General features: G+C 41.7%; 1 protein-coding gene across 4 annotated transcripts in view; it reads right to left on the reverse strand.

Moving 5' to 3' along the window:
* TBX15 (T-box transcription factor 15) overlaps positions 1-13,660 on the reverse strand; it is a 120,391-nt gene that overhangs the window by 6,112 nt on the left and 100,619 nt on the right. For all 4 annotated transcript variants that reach the window (XM_066268113.1, XM_066268115.1, XM_066268116.1 and 1 more), the window contains one exon: positions 6,871-6,968. In XM_066268113.1, the coding sequence (XP_066124210.1) occupies positions 6,871-6,968 (98 nt within the window). The remainder of the gene's footprint in view (positions 1-6,870; positions 6,969-13,660) is intronic.

Genomic DNA, 13,660 nt, shown 5'->3' on the forward strand with positions numbered 1-13,660 from the left:
AGGACTATATTCCCAAAGGGCCATATTTCCAACCCTGTTTTCTCTCTGAACTATCTGCTCCCTACCCATGTCGGCCCCAATGGGCACAGGATGCCCATGTCTCCATTTTTTCTCAGATCAATCAAAGCAGAATTGAACACAAATAGGTAGATTAGTATCTTTCCATAGTGGATTAGGACCACTGACTATACTCAGAGGACTTAATCCACTTCTGAATGGTGATTAAAATGTAATGCTCATGACTTATTTTTTTTATAGCTGAAAGATTGTACTTCTTAATCCCCTTCACCTTCTTCACCCATCCCCCTCCCATCTGGCAACCATCAATTTGTTCTCTGTCTCTGTGAGTATTTCTGTTTTGTTTGTTGGTTGGTTGGCTCTGTCTCTTAGCATAGGCATTACAGTCAATAATATCATAGTATCTTTGTATGGTGACAGATATTTACTAGACTTGTCATGGTAATCACATTGTAAGGTATATAAATGTCAAATCACTGTTATACACCTGAAACTAATATACTATTTAAGAAACATAATGTCCTAAGTCACCAGAAACTCTCTGGCCCCACTTCCCTGAACCAAATTTTATTTGTGGACCAAAGTGAGGAGGTGCTCATGAAAATTCAATTGCACTATTAATTTGCTCCAATATTCAAGGCTAACAGCCAAAAGAACCAACAGGAATACATGTTCAGCAGTGATTCCATGTGAGGACAACAGAATATCCTTGCGTACCATGAAGACAAGTTAAATGTGATTGTGGAAATCCTGAAGAGCAAACCTGCTGACTTTTGCATCTTTAAATTGATCACTTCCAGATTGTAATATGGAGGCTTTAGCATACAGCTTCCTTTTGGGTTTATTTTGTTGTGCTTTTTTCCCTCCTCCCAAAATCCTTGAAAATGATAAAACAAAACCCCATCTGGACTAGTAAAGAATACATTTCCATGTAATTACTTGGTTCCCTGAGCCAGACTCTTCCTATAACTCGATGGCATCTGTCCCTGAGGAGTGCTGACTCACTGTGTGTCTTTGAGTGGCCTTCTTTGAGGCTTTCAAACAGGTAAGAGGTGAAAATGTCAGCACCCTATGGACTGATTCCAGGGAATAAACCCAGTAGCCATAAAGTTTAATGATCATGGCCCTATTCATCCCAACCTAGAAATTATACCCTTAGTTGAAATGAATGCCCTTCTCAAAAAGAATTGTATGGGAATTGTGTGGTTTCAGTCTTCAAAAGACTTCAAGTGCATCCCTTTCTATAAGGCTTAAAGATATGCACAGATGTGAACCTCTTCCCTTTAGAACAGCCTTTAATGTAGTTGCCCAATTCTCATTTTTCACATTGGTCTCTGCTTCTTAGCTGGTTCTACTTTATGCCTACCACATCCCGAGGTGGATAGCTCCCATTTTATTCACTTTCCATGAACTTATTTGTTTCTCTGCTACTTGTTTTACTGCCTCCTTTGCTGCTGTGCATACCTGCTGTTACTGGAATTTAGAACTGATTGGCTTCTCTCCTGGCAATGGTACCTGGTTTCCCACTGAGAAACACCCTGTCTTCCACTCACACTCCTTCACCCCACCTCCAGGCAAAGCATGAGACTCACACTTGGATGATCCAGGCATCGTGGTCCCTGCCCCCCACTGCCCCAGCATTTGGTTCAGGTCTCAGAGTTCGCTAGAAACCTTAGGAGAGAAGCACATGACCTTTTCCATCAGATTTAAATCTAAAAAGATGGAGGTTCAGGGCTGCTGGCACTAAGTTACCACCCTGGGGAGCCTGAGAATGAAGCCGGGTGAGGAAGGACAACAGCTCAGAGTAGGGAGGTGAGAGGGGTGTCTGGATCTAAGACCATAGTAATGGTTGGATATGGTGGGGGTGGAGTGGACCCCCAGGATGGTGAATGGATGGTGGTGTCCTTCCTCCAGGATAAGGTGCCAAAACTGTGAGGTAAATCGTGGACTCAGTTTTGGACACATTGAGTATAAAAGACTTTTGGGACAAAATAGAAAACGTAACCAATCACTGTTTCAGTGATGATTGAAATGTTCTCCAATTCCCATCATGAGCTCCTCATGCGCATTATTTCTTATCTCAGTGATAAACGAGATCACCTCGTGAGCATCACTCCTTATCTCAGTGCTAAGTTGGCTAATTTTGAATCATTACAGTGATTAGACAGTAGTGCAAAGACTGCTATCCATTCAACTGCTCTCCTGTCCCAATATCTTACTAGTATGAATTTGCTCAGTAACTGATTCTTCACACTGACCAACCTCTAATTAATACAAATCCCAAAACCAACAGAGACCCTCATAATTCTAACCTTTACCTGAAAAACATTAAAACACCCAATGGTGTTGAAATTTGTCTAGTGATGTCTGCTACTGTTTGAGGAGAAGGAGGGCTTCTGTAAATGGCAGGTCCCCTAATTTCCACAGAGGGAGACATATCACCAGCTCTAGTGTCACTGGTCCAGGAGGACTCCTTTTAGCACAACAGTTGTCAGATACACTAGGAGACACTGCTCATAAAAGCTCTCTCGATTTTGGCCACACATAGCTCCATTGTGTATGTCATTATAACATAATCATCAGAACATCTGAACATCATCACAACAACAGGATTGAACTTGGCTGCAACTGACCTGGGCTGTTATCTCTTTTCTTCTATCTCTGTGTTGTCTCAGCCAACTTCCCTGAGCACAACTTAGTTAGTTAGTTCATTTTGTTCTTGTCACTAGCAGTGTTCAAGCAGAAGCCATTCGTGAAATATAATTTCTATCTCCAGACTTTCTAAAAGTATTAGCTCCCTTGCTAATTCTAGATGAATATGTCTGAAGATCAGACCTTACACATGACTTTATTACAATGAAATATGGACCTTTTTAGAGTTAATGTACAAGTTGTTGAACAATAAACTGTCAACTGGAAGAGTAAACTAAAAATTTTTATAGAAAATTAAAGCTGAATTAAGTAAGAATAAAAAAAAGATAATGTGGTCTGGTGGAAGCTGTCCTGTCAAGTCAGTGATCCACTTTGGAGTTCTTCACTTAGTTCTGCCACCACTTAGCGTCAGATATGTAACAAGTCTGTTCTATGCCTTGGGGGTTTTTGTGTGTGTGAGAGGCAGAGAATAATGAATCCCATCCATTCTTTCTATAAGAGAAAACAACTCTATAGGACATCCATGCAATATTTTTTAAAAACAGAAGGATTTGGGGTTTTGCAAAACTTGCTAATATACCAAAGGGCTTTCCTTGAAATTTTATCAACAGATGGATCTTAATAAAAGAGAAATGAAAATGCAGCAAGAGAAGGCTGAAAAAGCATCTTTAACCTCATCCAAGCAGAACGGTTGATGCAGCCTCCCACAGCAGGAGCTCAGAACTGTCTCAGGCCATGTTTTTTACATGCCAGATGGTCATGTGCTTGAAGCAATGAGGTAATACGGACACTTTGGTGAGTCAGTTATCATTTGGATGTTAGGTTCAGTGCCACTGCCAAAACTCTCCTCACTAAAAGGTGGCTGCCACACAATCGGTCTGCCACTGAGGTTTCCTCTAGAAGCTCACCACACTCTACTTCTTCTAAGACACAAAAACAGTTCAAGGCAGATGGCCCTGGCAGGTGGACTCAGTGGTAGAGTGTCGGCCCGGCATGGGGAAGTCCCGGGTTCAATTCCTGGTCAGGACACACAGGAGACGCACCCATCTGCTTCTCCACCCTTCCCCCTCTACTTCCTCTCTATGTCTCTCTTCCCCTCCCGCAGCCAAGGTTCCATTGGAGCAAAGTTGGCCCCAGGCACTGAGGACAGCTCCATGGCCTCCACCTCAAGCACTATAAAAACAGCTCCACGCCCTGGCCGGTTGGCTCAGTGGTAGAGCATTGGCCTGGCATGCAGGAGTCCCGGGTTCGATTCCCGGCCAGGGCACATAGGAGAAGTGCCCATCTGCTTCTCCACCCCTCCCCCTCTCCTTCCTCTCTGTCTCTCTCTTCCCCTCCCACAGCCAGGGCTCCATTGGAGCAATGTTGGCCCAGGCACTGAGGATGGCTCTGTGGCTTCTGCCTCAGGCGCTAGAATGGCTCTGGTTGCAACAGACGACGCCCCAGATGGGCAGAGCATCGCCCCCTGGTGGGCATGCCGGGTGGATCCCGGTCGGGCACATGTGGGAGTCTGCCTGACTGCCTCCCTGTTTCCAACTTCAGAAAAATACAAAAACAAAACAAAACAAAAAAACAGCTCCAGGTGCACAAAGCATCGCCCCCTAATGGACATGCTGAGTGGATCCCAGTCAGGCACATGCAGGAGTCTGTCTCTCTGCCTCCCCGCTTCTCACTTAAGAAAAATACCCCCAAAAAAGAAAAAATAAAAAACACAGACAGCTGTGTCTCTTTTCTTTATTTTATGAGTGATACTGTCCAGAGTTACTAAAACTCTCAGTTCTTAAGGGAAGAGGAATGGGTATTATTATTTTTACGTCCTTTGTAAACATCAAGAAACCAAATCACATATTTTTTAATAATGAGAATCTGGATCAAGTTCACTGTACAGTTCAAAAATCTATTTAAATTAAACTATTTAATAGAGTTTTGGCTTTTCCTTTAGTCCATCCCACTGCCATATGTATCCAATAACGTGAGCTCATTCCCCCCTTCCGCCACCAATAAATCAGGGAATCACTGAGTAAGTGTGATGTTTCACTTCACAAGTTCGGCTTCTATTAAAACATTGTTTGCAAAGTATCAGAAATAAGTCTTCGTATTGATAAATTTTCAGTAGAAGCACCATGAAACCTGTGATGTTGTTATATACCTAGGCCATGCGCCCAGGTTCCCTGGCTACACCTGCGCAGCGGCCCCCCACACTGGTGAGATGCAGTTTGTATCACAACCCCTCTCCACATCCCCATCCACATATTTTGGGTGGCTGTGCTCCAAGATGTCATCAGGCAGTGACCCTGCCTACCTGAGCCACAATGTCGCCACCTGACCTCATTCATTATTCACTAGATACTTCCTGGGTGCCATGCCCTAAAATAAATCTTAGGGACACAACAGTGAACACATTGTCACCACCAATGCCTGTTTTCAGGAACTAGCAATACCCCCGTCAATTTTCTCATACCAGCCTCCATGATACAAACTCCTACTTCACTGGAGCTTGGAAAGTCAATGAGTAAGACCAGGGCCTGTAAGCAAGAAGGCACCTCAGAAATAAAGAGGACCAAGTGTCTTTGTGTGATATATTTTTATTTATAAATCATGTTTATATGAAGGGCCCCACAAAAAAAAAAATTGTCCCCGTTTGGTGAGTGGGGAAACTGGAGCCCAGAGAAGTAACTTGCCCAAGATTATGTAGAGTGACTATCAAGCATAAGGGCCCAGATTCCCTGTCTCCCCATAAGACCTCTGCCTCAACAGGGCCATGAGGGCCTAATGTTTATTGACCTGCTTCTATCAAAGCTTTATGGGGAGCAAGCCACTTTTTATAAAGGGTTGCCATTTCTCTTCCTCTAATTAAAATCCAACAGAAATTCTGCATCATTTACCTCACCAGGTCTTGGTAAAAATGAATGGTTTGACCATGTTTTGAATAATCATCAGAAAACCAGTATCTCTTGTTCCTGATTCATCTCCTTCTAAGGTCTCCATACACAGAGACATACAGGGATGAAGATGATGGTGATGGTGCTGACAATGTACCGAGTGCTTCCTGTGGTTTTAGATGCATTATCTCACTTAATCCTCACAAGAATTCTATTATATTCTCCCATTTTGTAGATAAGAAAACCAAGTGTCTGAAGGCATAAGGGACTTGACCAAGTTGGTAAAGCTAGGAAGGAACAGTGAGAAGAGCCCAGCCCACACTGTCTGACTGCAGAGCCTAGGTTTCTAATCTCCAAATTCATCCTAACACCTGAGGAAGTGCAGTGCTTGAGGTTGCAGACCCTCTGCAGTGTGCACACTGCCACAGCCCCCTGGAGAAAGGAACGTGGTGCAATGTCCTACCAGGTCCTCAAAGGGCCTCCTGCATTTCAGAGCCACAAACCCAAAATTTAGGATGCTATGAATGGTGGCCTTTTGATGGAACAGAAGAGGCCCAATCTGTCACTTTGGTCAGTGTCACTTTTGAGCAGGAGGAGACTGGAGAGGGAGACTCATAAAAATCCCGACACGAGGAAAGCTTTTGCCTGGTGCTGTGTGTGGGAAGGCCCCCAATGGGTCTGAGTAAAGGAGTTGTAGTCAGCCTATGAGCTGTCTGTATGTGTGGCCACAGATTTCCCTACCCGAGCTCCAAGGGAAGCAAAGGAGTTAGAAATTGGGTGAAAAAGTACAAAGCTTTGGGGGAGGGGGTCTACCAGGTTTGTCACCTTAAACAGAAAAGGAGAGAGTGCAGATTACAAATTGAAATGGGTTCACAGCAGCCCACTCCTCACGTTCAGACCTGGAGTGATTTATTCCCATTGTCCAAAGCTAAATTCTTCCTCATCCACAAAACTAGAAGAAAACCAACAAGGATGCCATGAGGAATAAGTGAAGTTATCGTGAGAATCTCTTCAAATGCCAAGGGCTGTGTGAATGCTTAGTGATAAAAACGATCATTTCACCACCATCATGATCATGAACATATAACCTTGCTTTTGGGAAGGGATTGAGAATTTGAGGTGCCAAGGCAAAATTTGAGCTGCCCTGGAACCGGCCTGTTTACACAAGCAGCAATGCTTCAGGTATCTAAGGGGCTACCAAGCTCTCTTCATTTCAGGAAAATCAGGCTTGGCTCAGGGCCAGAAGTGCTATATTCAGTTCAGCTCCCACTCCCTGCCCCTCCCCCAATCTAAGCAGAGGCTTTGCCCTGGGTTTTACCTTGCTGCTTTTGCATGGTGGTGAAGTCCTCAAAGGTGAGTGTGCGCACAGGGGGTCTCCAGAATGCATAAGTCTCCATGATGGCTTCCAGTCCAGTTCTGCAGAGAGAAAAGCCAGCAACAGAAGTTGTAAATAATCCCAAGAAACACATTGACTTTGTACAAATCCTAGGTGATTTGTCTGCAAGTGATATAAACATAGGCACTGAGAGACAGCACTACATGTAAGTTAGTCTGGAAGGGCACAAGGCACAGGTGACAACAAGAGGCAAGAGGAGGAAGAAATAAATCCAATTCAGATATCTGCAAGCAAGTCATAACTAGGATGGAATTTCACTCTGACCTTTCTTCAAAGGAGGTTTGGCCTGCATGAAAAAAAAGAACATGTTAAGGTCAGGGTCACACATATCATGAATAGAGTTGAGTGTAGTGGAGCATTGGCTGTTTCTCTAGCACAGGACAACATCATCATCATCATTACCAGAGTGCATTGACACAGCCTGTCCCAGAGTCAGCTCTACCACCAGTATGGAGTCAATGAAAAGGACAAGCAGGATAATAGAAATAAAAGGTGAGGAAGGCAATCAAATACACTTGAGTTTCTGCTGCAACAAGAAATACCTACCTAAAGTCAAAGGAAGGGGTTGATCTCAGAAATTACACCTCAAGCAAAAAGACTGATACATTTCTGAAAATATTTATCTGTATTTTGTAATCTGATAATCAAGCTGGTCTTTGATTTGTAACGTAACAGTCAAGAGTCAGATACCTGAAACTGTTAGACTCCAGAGAACATCCAATAGTTTGCAAATACATTCTTTTAAGTCTTCTTTTTCATTGATATTGGAAATTCCATTAACTCAACTGTGCACACTACTTTATCCTTCAATAAATCTTTGCCACATCATATATATGAGGTGTTGACGGACATCGTTTTAATGTCCTTATCCAGGTTATGTCAGAGAGTCTTGCTGATACTCCATATTGTCAAAGCAGAGTATCAGTGGAGGGTTTCATCTAAAGCTTTGAACACAGCTTCTGATTACTGCCTTTCTTTAAAATTAACTGCTTCTATCTAAGTAGAGGAGAAGGGAGATCAGGGACTATGGAGAAGGTTGGAGAAGAAAGGTAGAGAAGTAGCATAAGTCACTGGAATATAACATGGTGTCCTTCCTGGAAAGACCAAGCTTTCCCTATTGAGATGAAACCCATGCTGCCTGTCTGTCTCTCTAGGCAACACGTTTCCAAAGCTCTCTTCCATCTTGTATACTAAGAAGAAAGTGAGAAGTTTAATTTAAGTGAGAACAAGCACAATTTCCTTACAAATGACTGAAAGATCCCCTGAGGTCCTTCTCAGATGAGCAGCTGATACACTGATTGGCTCTTTGTGTTGGAAAATGTCCTCTCTGAACAGGCCTTACTTACACAGTTAACTTTCTAAAGTCTTCCCTGGAATCTTGGAGGCTTTAAATACACCAATGTTGGCAAATCAAACCCTGTATTTTTAGAAGAGGTGGAGAAGAGAGGGTGTCACATGGTGTTTATTAGCTGTTAATCTGTTAAAAGTAGGAATAGAAGACATCTCCACATAGTCACACCTACATTAATGTTAAACACAGTACTTGAAACTATTTGTGGAGAGAAAGAGTGAGAAATTAAGAAGTTCAGAATAATAAGAACATAGGCGGGTAAAGGCGTACTGAACCTTGAAGAATATAGGAAATAGAACAAGCTGAGCTCTTCCTGCCTTATTTTGAATGTTGGTGGTCCATCAGAACATCTTAGGGTTCCCTTTTTTTTTTTTTTTTTTTTTTTTTTTTTAGCAGGGGGAGGGAGAGAGATGAGAAGCATAAACCTGTAGTTATGTTACTCTTTTTAGTTGTTCATTGTTTCTCATATGTGCCTTGATGGGGAGGCTCCAGCCAAGTCAGTGACCCCTTGCTCAAGCCAGAAACTTTGGGTTCAAGCCAGTGGCCTTGGGCTTCAAGCCAGTGACTTTTGGGCTCAAGTTGGCAACCATACACTAGGGCTGCATTCAAGCTGAATGAGCCCATGCTCAAGCCAGTGACCTTGGGGTTTCAAACCTGGGATCTAAGCACCCCAGGTCGAAGCTCTATGCAATGCACCACTACCATGACTCAGGCCTTACAGTTGGTTCCCTTTCGTGGCATTAAAGGCTCACTGCAAATGGCCAGGTATTTATTAATCCACCTTCTATTCTATTCTTCCCAAGAACGTATACCAATGATGGTGACAAAATATTAGCTCAAGGACAAAAAACAGTCCCTTCTCATTTCATAATAAGATTTTAGAATACTGTGAAATACCAATAACACAATGATATACTGCCAATATTATAATTGTTAAAGAAATAGAAAATAAATTTTGATTTCATTTTCATAACAAAAAGACTGTGGCAAACTTATTAATAATTTTATTTAGGCCCTGGTCAGCTAGCTCAGCAATAGAGCGTCAGCCTGGTGTGTGGAAGTCTCGGGTTCAATTTCTGGCCAGAGCACACAGGAGAAGTACCCATTTGCTTCTCCACCCTTCCCCCTCTACTTTCTCTCTGTCTCTCTCTCTTCCTCTCCTGCAGCCAAGGCTCCATTGGGGCAAAGTTGGCCCAGGCACTGAGAATGGTTCCATGGCCTCTGCCTCAGGTGCTAGAATGGCTCCGGTTGCAGTGGAGCAACACCCCAGATGGGCAGAACATCGCCCCCTGCTGGACATGCTGGGTGGATCCCGGTCAGGCGCATGCAGGAATCTATCTCTCTGCCTCCCCACTTCTCACTTCAGAAAAATACAAATAATAATAATAATTTTATTTAGCCCTGGCTGGATAGCTTGGTTGGTTAGAGTATTGTCCAGAAGCACAGAGGTTGCTGGTTTGATCCCTAATCAGGGCATGTACAGGGACAGGTATTCCTGTCTCTTTCTGTTCTCTTCTTTTCTCTCTCTAAAATTAACAAAATATTTTTAAAGTACATTTAAAAATAATAATAATTTTATTTAAAGCTGTCAATTTGATATAGGACAGTGATCATTTATCTATTTATCCAAATCTAAAATCCAACTGAAAGACTGAGTTATAGAATCATAGATTTAAAAAATGGGAGGGATATTGGATGTCCTCAACTTCCACTTTCTATGATACCATCTTGGGTAGTTATCCAGACTCTGTTGGAGTATTTCCCAAGGAAAATATTCTGTTTTTTGACAGATCTATTAGAAAGTTCTTTCTGATCTTGGGCTGAAATCTCTGATGTAACTTTGATCCCCTGGTTCCACTACTGATGGGTAAATGGTGAGAGTACCAGGCATTTCCACATCCTCATAATGAAGACTTTCCTCAGCTGTGAAAAATGTAATGTATGACATCCCACATATGAATGTACCCATGGTCATCAGTTCACAGTGATAGAAGTGTGGGGGAGGAGCTATGGCTACTAAAAAATATTGGCTAAGACCACACATTCTCAACAACACTTTACTAATCCACTGTGGATCCATCTCTCAGAGGTTTATCCTAGACCCTTTCTGAATCTAATTATGAATTTAGGTGTATTTCTTCTTAGAAAAATTAACCATATTTGTTTACTATATGCCACATCTTATTTGTCCTCAAAGTCCATTAAGCTTCATTGGCTAGATCTAATTGTTAGAAAGTACTGGTTCTATATACCAGAACCTAGTAAAGTGCCATGGCAGGATAAGTATTAGATAATTCATCTCTCTTACCACTAGCATGTCTACTTGGAATCCATTTTTTTTAATGTCCCAGTGCTTAGCACAATACCTGTCACTTGACAAGATCACAATGTATAGGAGTCATTATTTCATGAACTTTAGCCAGCATTCATATTTCAAATACTAAAATTTAGAAAAACAACTGATGTAAAATCAAGACTCTGAAGATAGAATCCTCTAGTATGGGAGACTTGGGAGTCATTTCCACAGCCAATTGTGTCTCTTCTGACTAGGGTCTTAGAGCAGTTTCAGTTTTCCTTTGGTTTCTTTCATTCCAGTCATAGAATTTCTGACCTTCAACAGAGTCTGAATCTACTATCCGAGGTCAGTTCCACCCTAATCTTCTCTTACAAGAGTCCTTGCCAACCACCTATTAACATCTTCAGCCACTTGGATGTCTTTTCAAAGTTTATCCTAAGTAATTCATTGTTTACTTATTCATCATCATTAAATCTTATTTTTGTAAAATTTTATCTCAAGGTTCTTAAATGTGATTTTATTGTCTAACAAGTAAAAAAGTAGTCTTAGGTAACCACATATCATTAACATGTTCCACATGGTGAGCCACTCTGGGTTTGCTGCACACCAGAGACCTGATGTCATCTCTGAGGTTTCCAATCAGAGACGATCAAATTGGCAAGTGTCTCCCTCTTGCTTACTTTTCCCTGTTTGCTCCAGTGACAACAAAGTCCATATTCAAACCCTCTTTGTTCAGTCCTTTGGCTGTAATCACTTCTTTGGTTTCCAGGCCTTTTCTCTTTAGACTTTTTAGTGTGTTCCCTGGCCAAACCAACAGAGTGTGCTGAAGAGGAGGGAGAAAAAGAAAGAGAGGAAGCAAGCCAAAGAGCTGTTTTGCAAATTGTTGATGCCTCAAGATCAACTGATTTGGAAAAATAGCCAGACTGTAAAGAAATAGTCTTCCAACATTCTCATTGGAAAAAAAAAGGAAAAGGAAAAGCTGGCACCATTCAGCTTTGGTAATTATAACAATTTGGTAATTATTTGGTAATTTTAACAATTACAACTATGTTCATGAACCTATTAGGTAGCATACCAGTGCCTGCTTTTTATGTTTCATTTATTTTCTCTGTCGTTCTGTCTTTTGACTCTCCCCCATCTTTTTTGCTGGTAAGAAAGGGAGCATATGCTAGGAGTTGATCAAACCATTGGTCATCTCTCAACAGAAGACGGTCAAGAGCTAAGGCATGTCTACTGATCAGGCTCTTAAAATCATAAATGAGTTTTCCAACCAGGAAAACAATTATGCTAGGTTCAGGAGATATTAAGGTAAAAAAAGACACAAGCTCTCCACCCTCCAGGAGCATCCTCTTCAACAAAAAGAGAATACATGGATGACTAATTTCTGAACTGTGTGGTAAGTGCTACACTGGAGATCTGTGTATGCCATGGAGCACTGAGCAATAAGTACCTAATATACCTGAAGACTCAAGGAAGAGTCCATAAAAGGCCAGTTAAGCTTAATATCAAAAGGTACTCAGCAGTCTTCTACATAGACAAGAGGCACAAAGAGCTTTCCTAGTAGATTTAATAGTATATGCAAAGGCTAGGAGGTATAAAAGAGAAGCCATGTTCTGGAACCCGAAAATAGTTCAGGGTGACTGGAACTCCCGGTACAAAGTTGGAGGGGGACACCATGGATATTTATTAGATGTTAGGTGCTTGGATCTTTATCAAATGGGCAGTACTGTGCCTTTGAGCTCCTTACATTTCTCTTCTTGTTCTAACATTTAAAAAGACACAAAACAAGCCTCATCAGGCAGTGATGCAGTGGATAGAGTGTTGGGACTGAGATGCTGAGAACCCAGGTTCGAGACCCCAAGGTCACCAGCTTGAGCATGGGCTCATCTGGTTTGAGCAGAGCTCTCCAGCTTGAGCCCAATGTCACTGGCTCGAGCAAGGGGTTACTCGTTCTGCTGTAGCCCCCCCCCCCATCAAGGCACATATGAGAAAGCAACCAATGAACTAAGGAGCTGCAACAAAGAACTGATGTTTCTTATTTCTCTCCCTTCCTGTCTGTCTGTCCCTATCTGTCCCCCTCTCTCTGACTCTATCTCTGCCACAAAAAATAAATAAATAAAAGAAAAGACACAAAACAAGAATATACTGGTCTTTCACATCTCATTACTAGATCCTAACTTCCTAATCCTTTTTCTTAGACTGCCTTGATCCACTGAGGTGAGGTCAGACTTTCCACACAGCCTTCTTCTTTGCTGGATCTGGAATCTGCTCCTACATCTACAGATTCCTCAGAGTAGTTGTTCTCTAGGGATATTCTTAAAAGGCCTCCCAGGCCAACATAACCCTCATACCAAAACCTGGCAAGGATGGCACAAAGAAAGAAAACTACAGACCAATATCTCTAATGAATACAGATGCTAAAATACTAAACAAAATACTGGCAAATCAAATACAACAACATATTAAAAAAATAATACATCATGATCAAGTGGGATTCATCCCAGAATCTCAAGGATGGTTCAACATACGTAAAACGGTTAACGTAATACACCATATCAACAAAACAAAGAACAAAAACCACATGATCTTATCAATAGATGCAGAAAAGGCTTTTGATAAAATACAACACAATTTTATGTTTAAGACTCTCAACAAAATGGGTATAGAAGGAAAATATCTCAACATGATAAAGGCCATATATGATAAACCATCAGCCAACATCATATTAAATGACATAAAACTGAGGACTTTCCACCTTAAATTAGGAACAAGACAGGGTTGTCCACTCTCTCCACTCTTATTTAACGTGGTGCTAGAAGTTCTGGCCAGAGCAATCAGACAAGACAAAGAAATAAAAGGCATCCATATCGGAAAAGAAGAAGTAAAGGTATCACTTTTTGCAGATGATATGATCCTATACATCGAAAACCCGAAGGACTCCACAAAAAGATTACTAGAAACAATAAACCAATACAGTAAGGTCGCAGGATACAAAATTAACATACAAAAGTCCATAGCTTTTCTATATGCCAACAATGAAATATTAGAAAACGAACTCAAAAAAA

This window comes from Saccopteryx bilineata, chromosome 3 (genome assembly GCF_036850765.1).
Source record: "Saccopteryx bilineata isolate mSacBil1 chromosome 3, mSacBil1_pri_phased_curated, whole genome shotgun sequence".
Lineage (NCBI taxonomy): Eukaryota > Metazoa > Chordata > Mammalia > Chiroptera > Emballonuridae > Saccopteryx > Saccopteryx bilineata.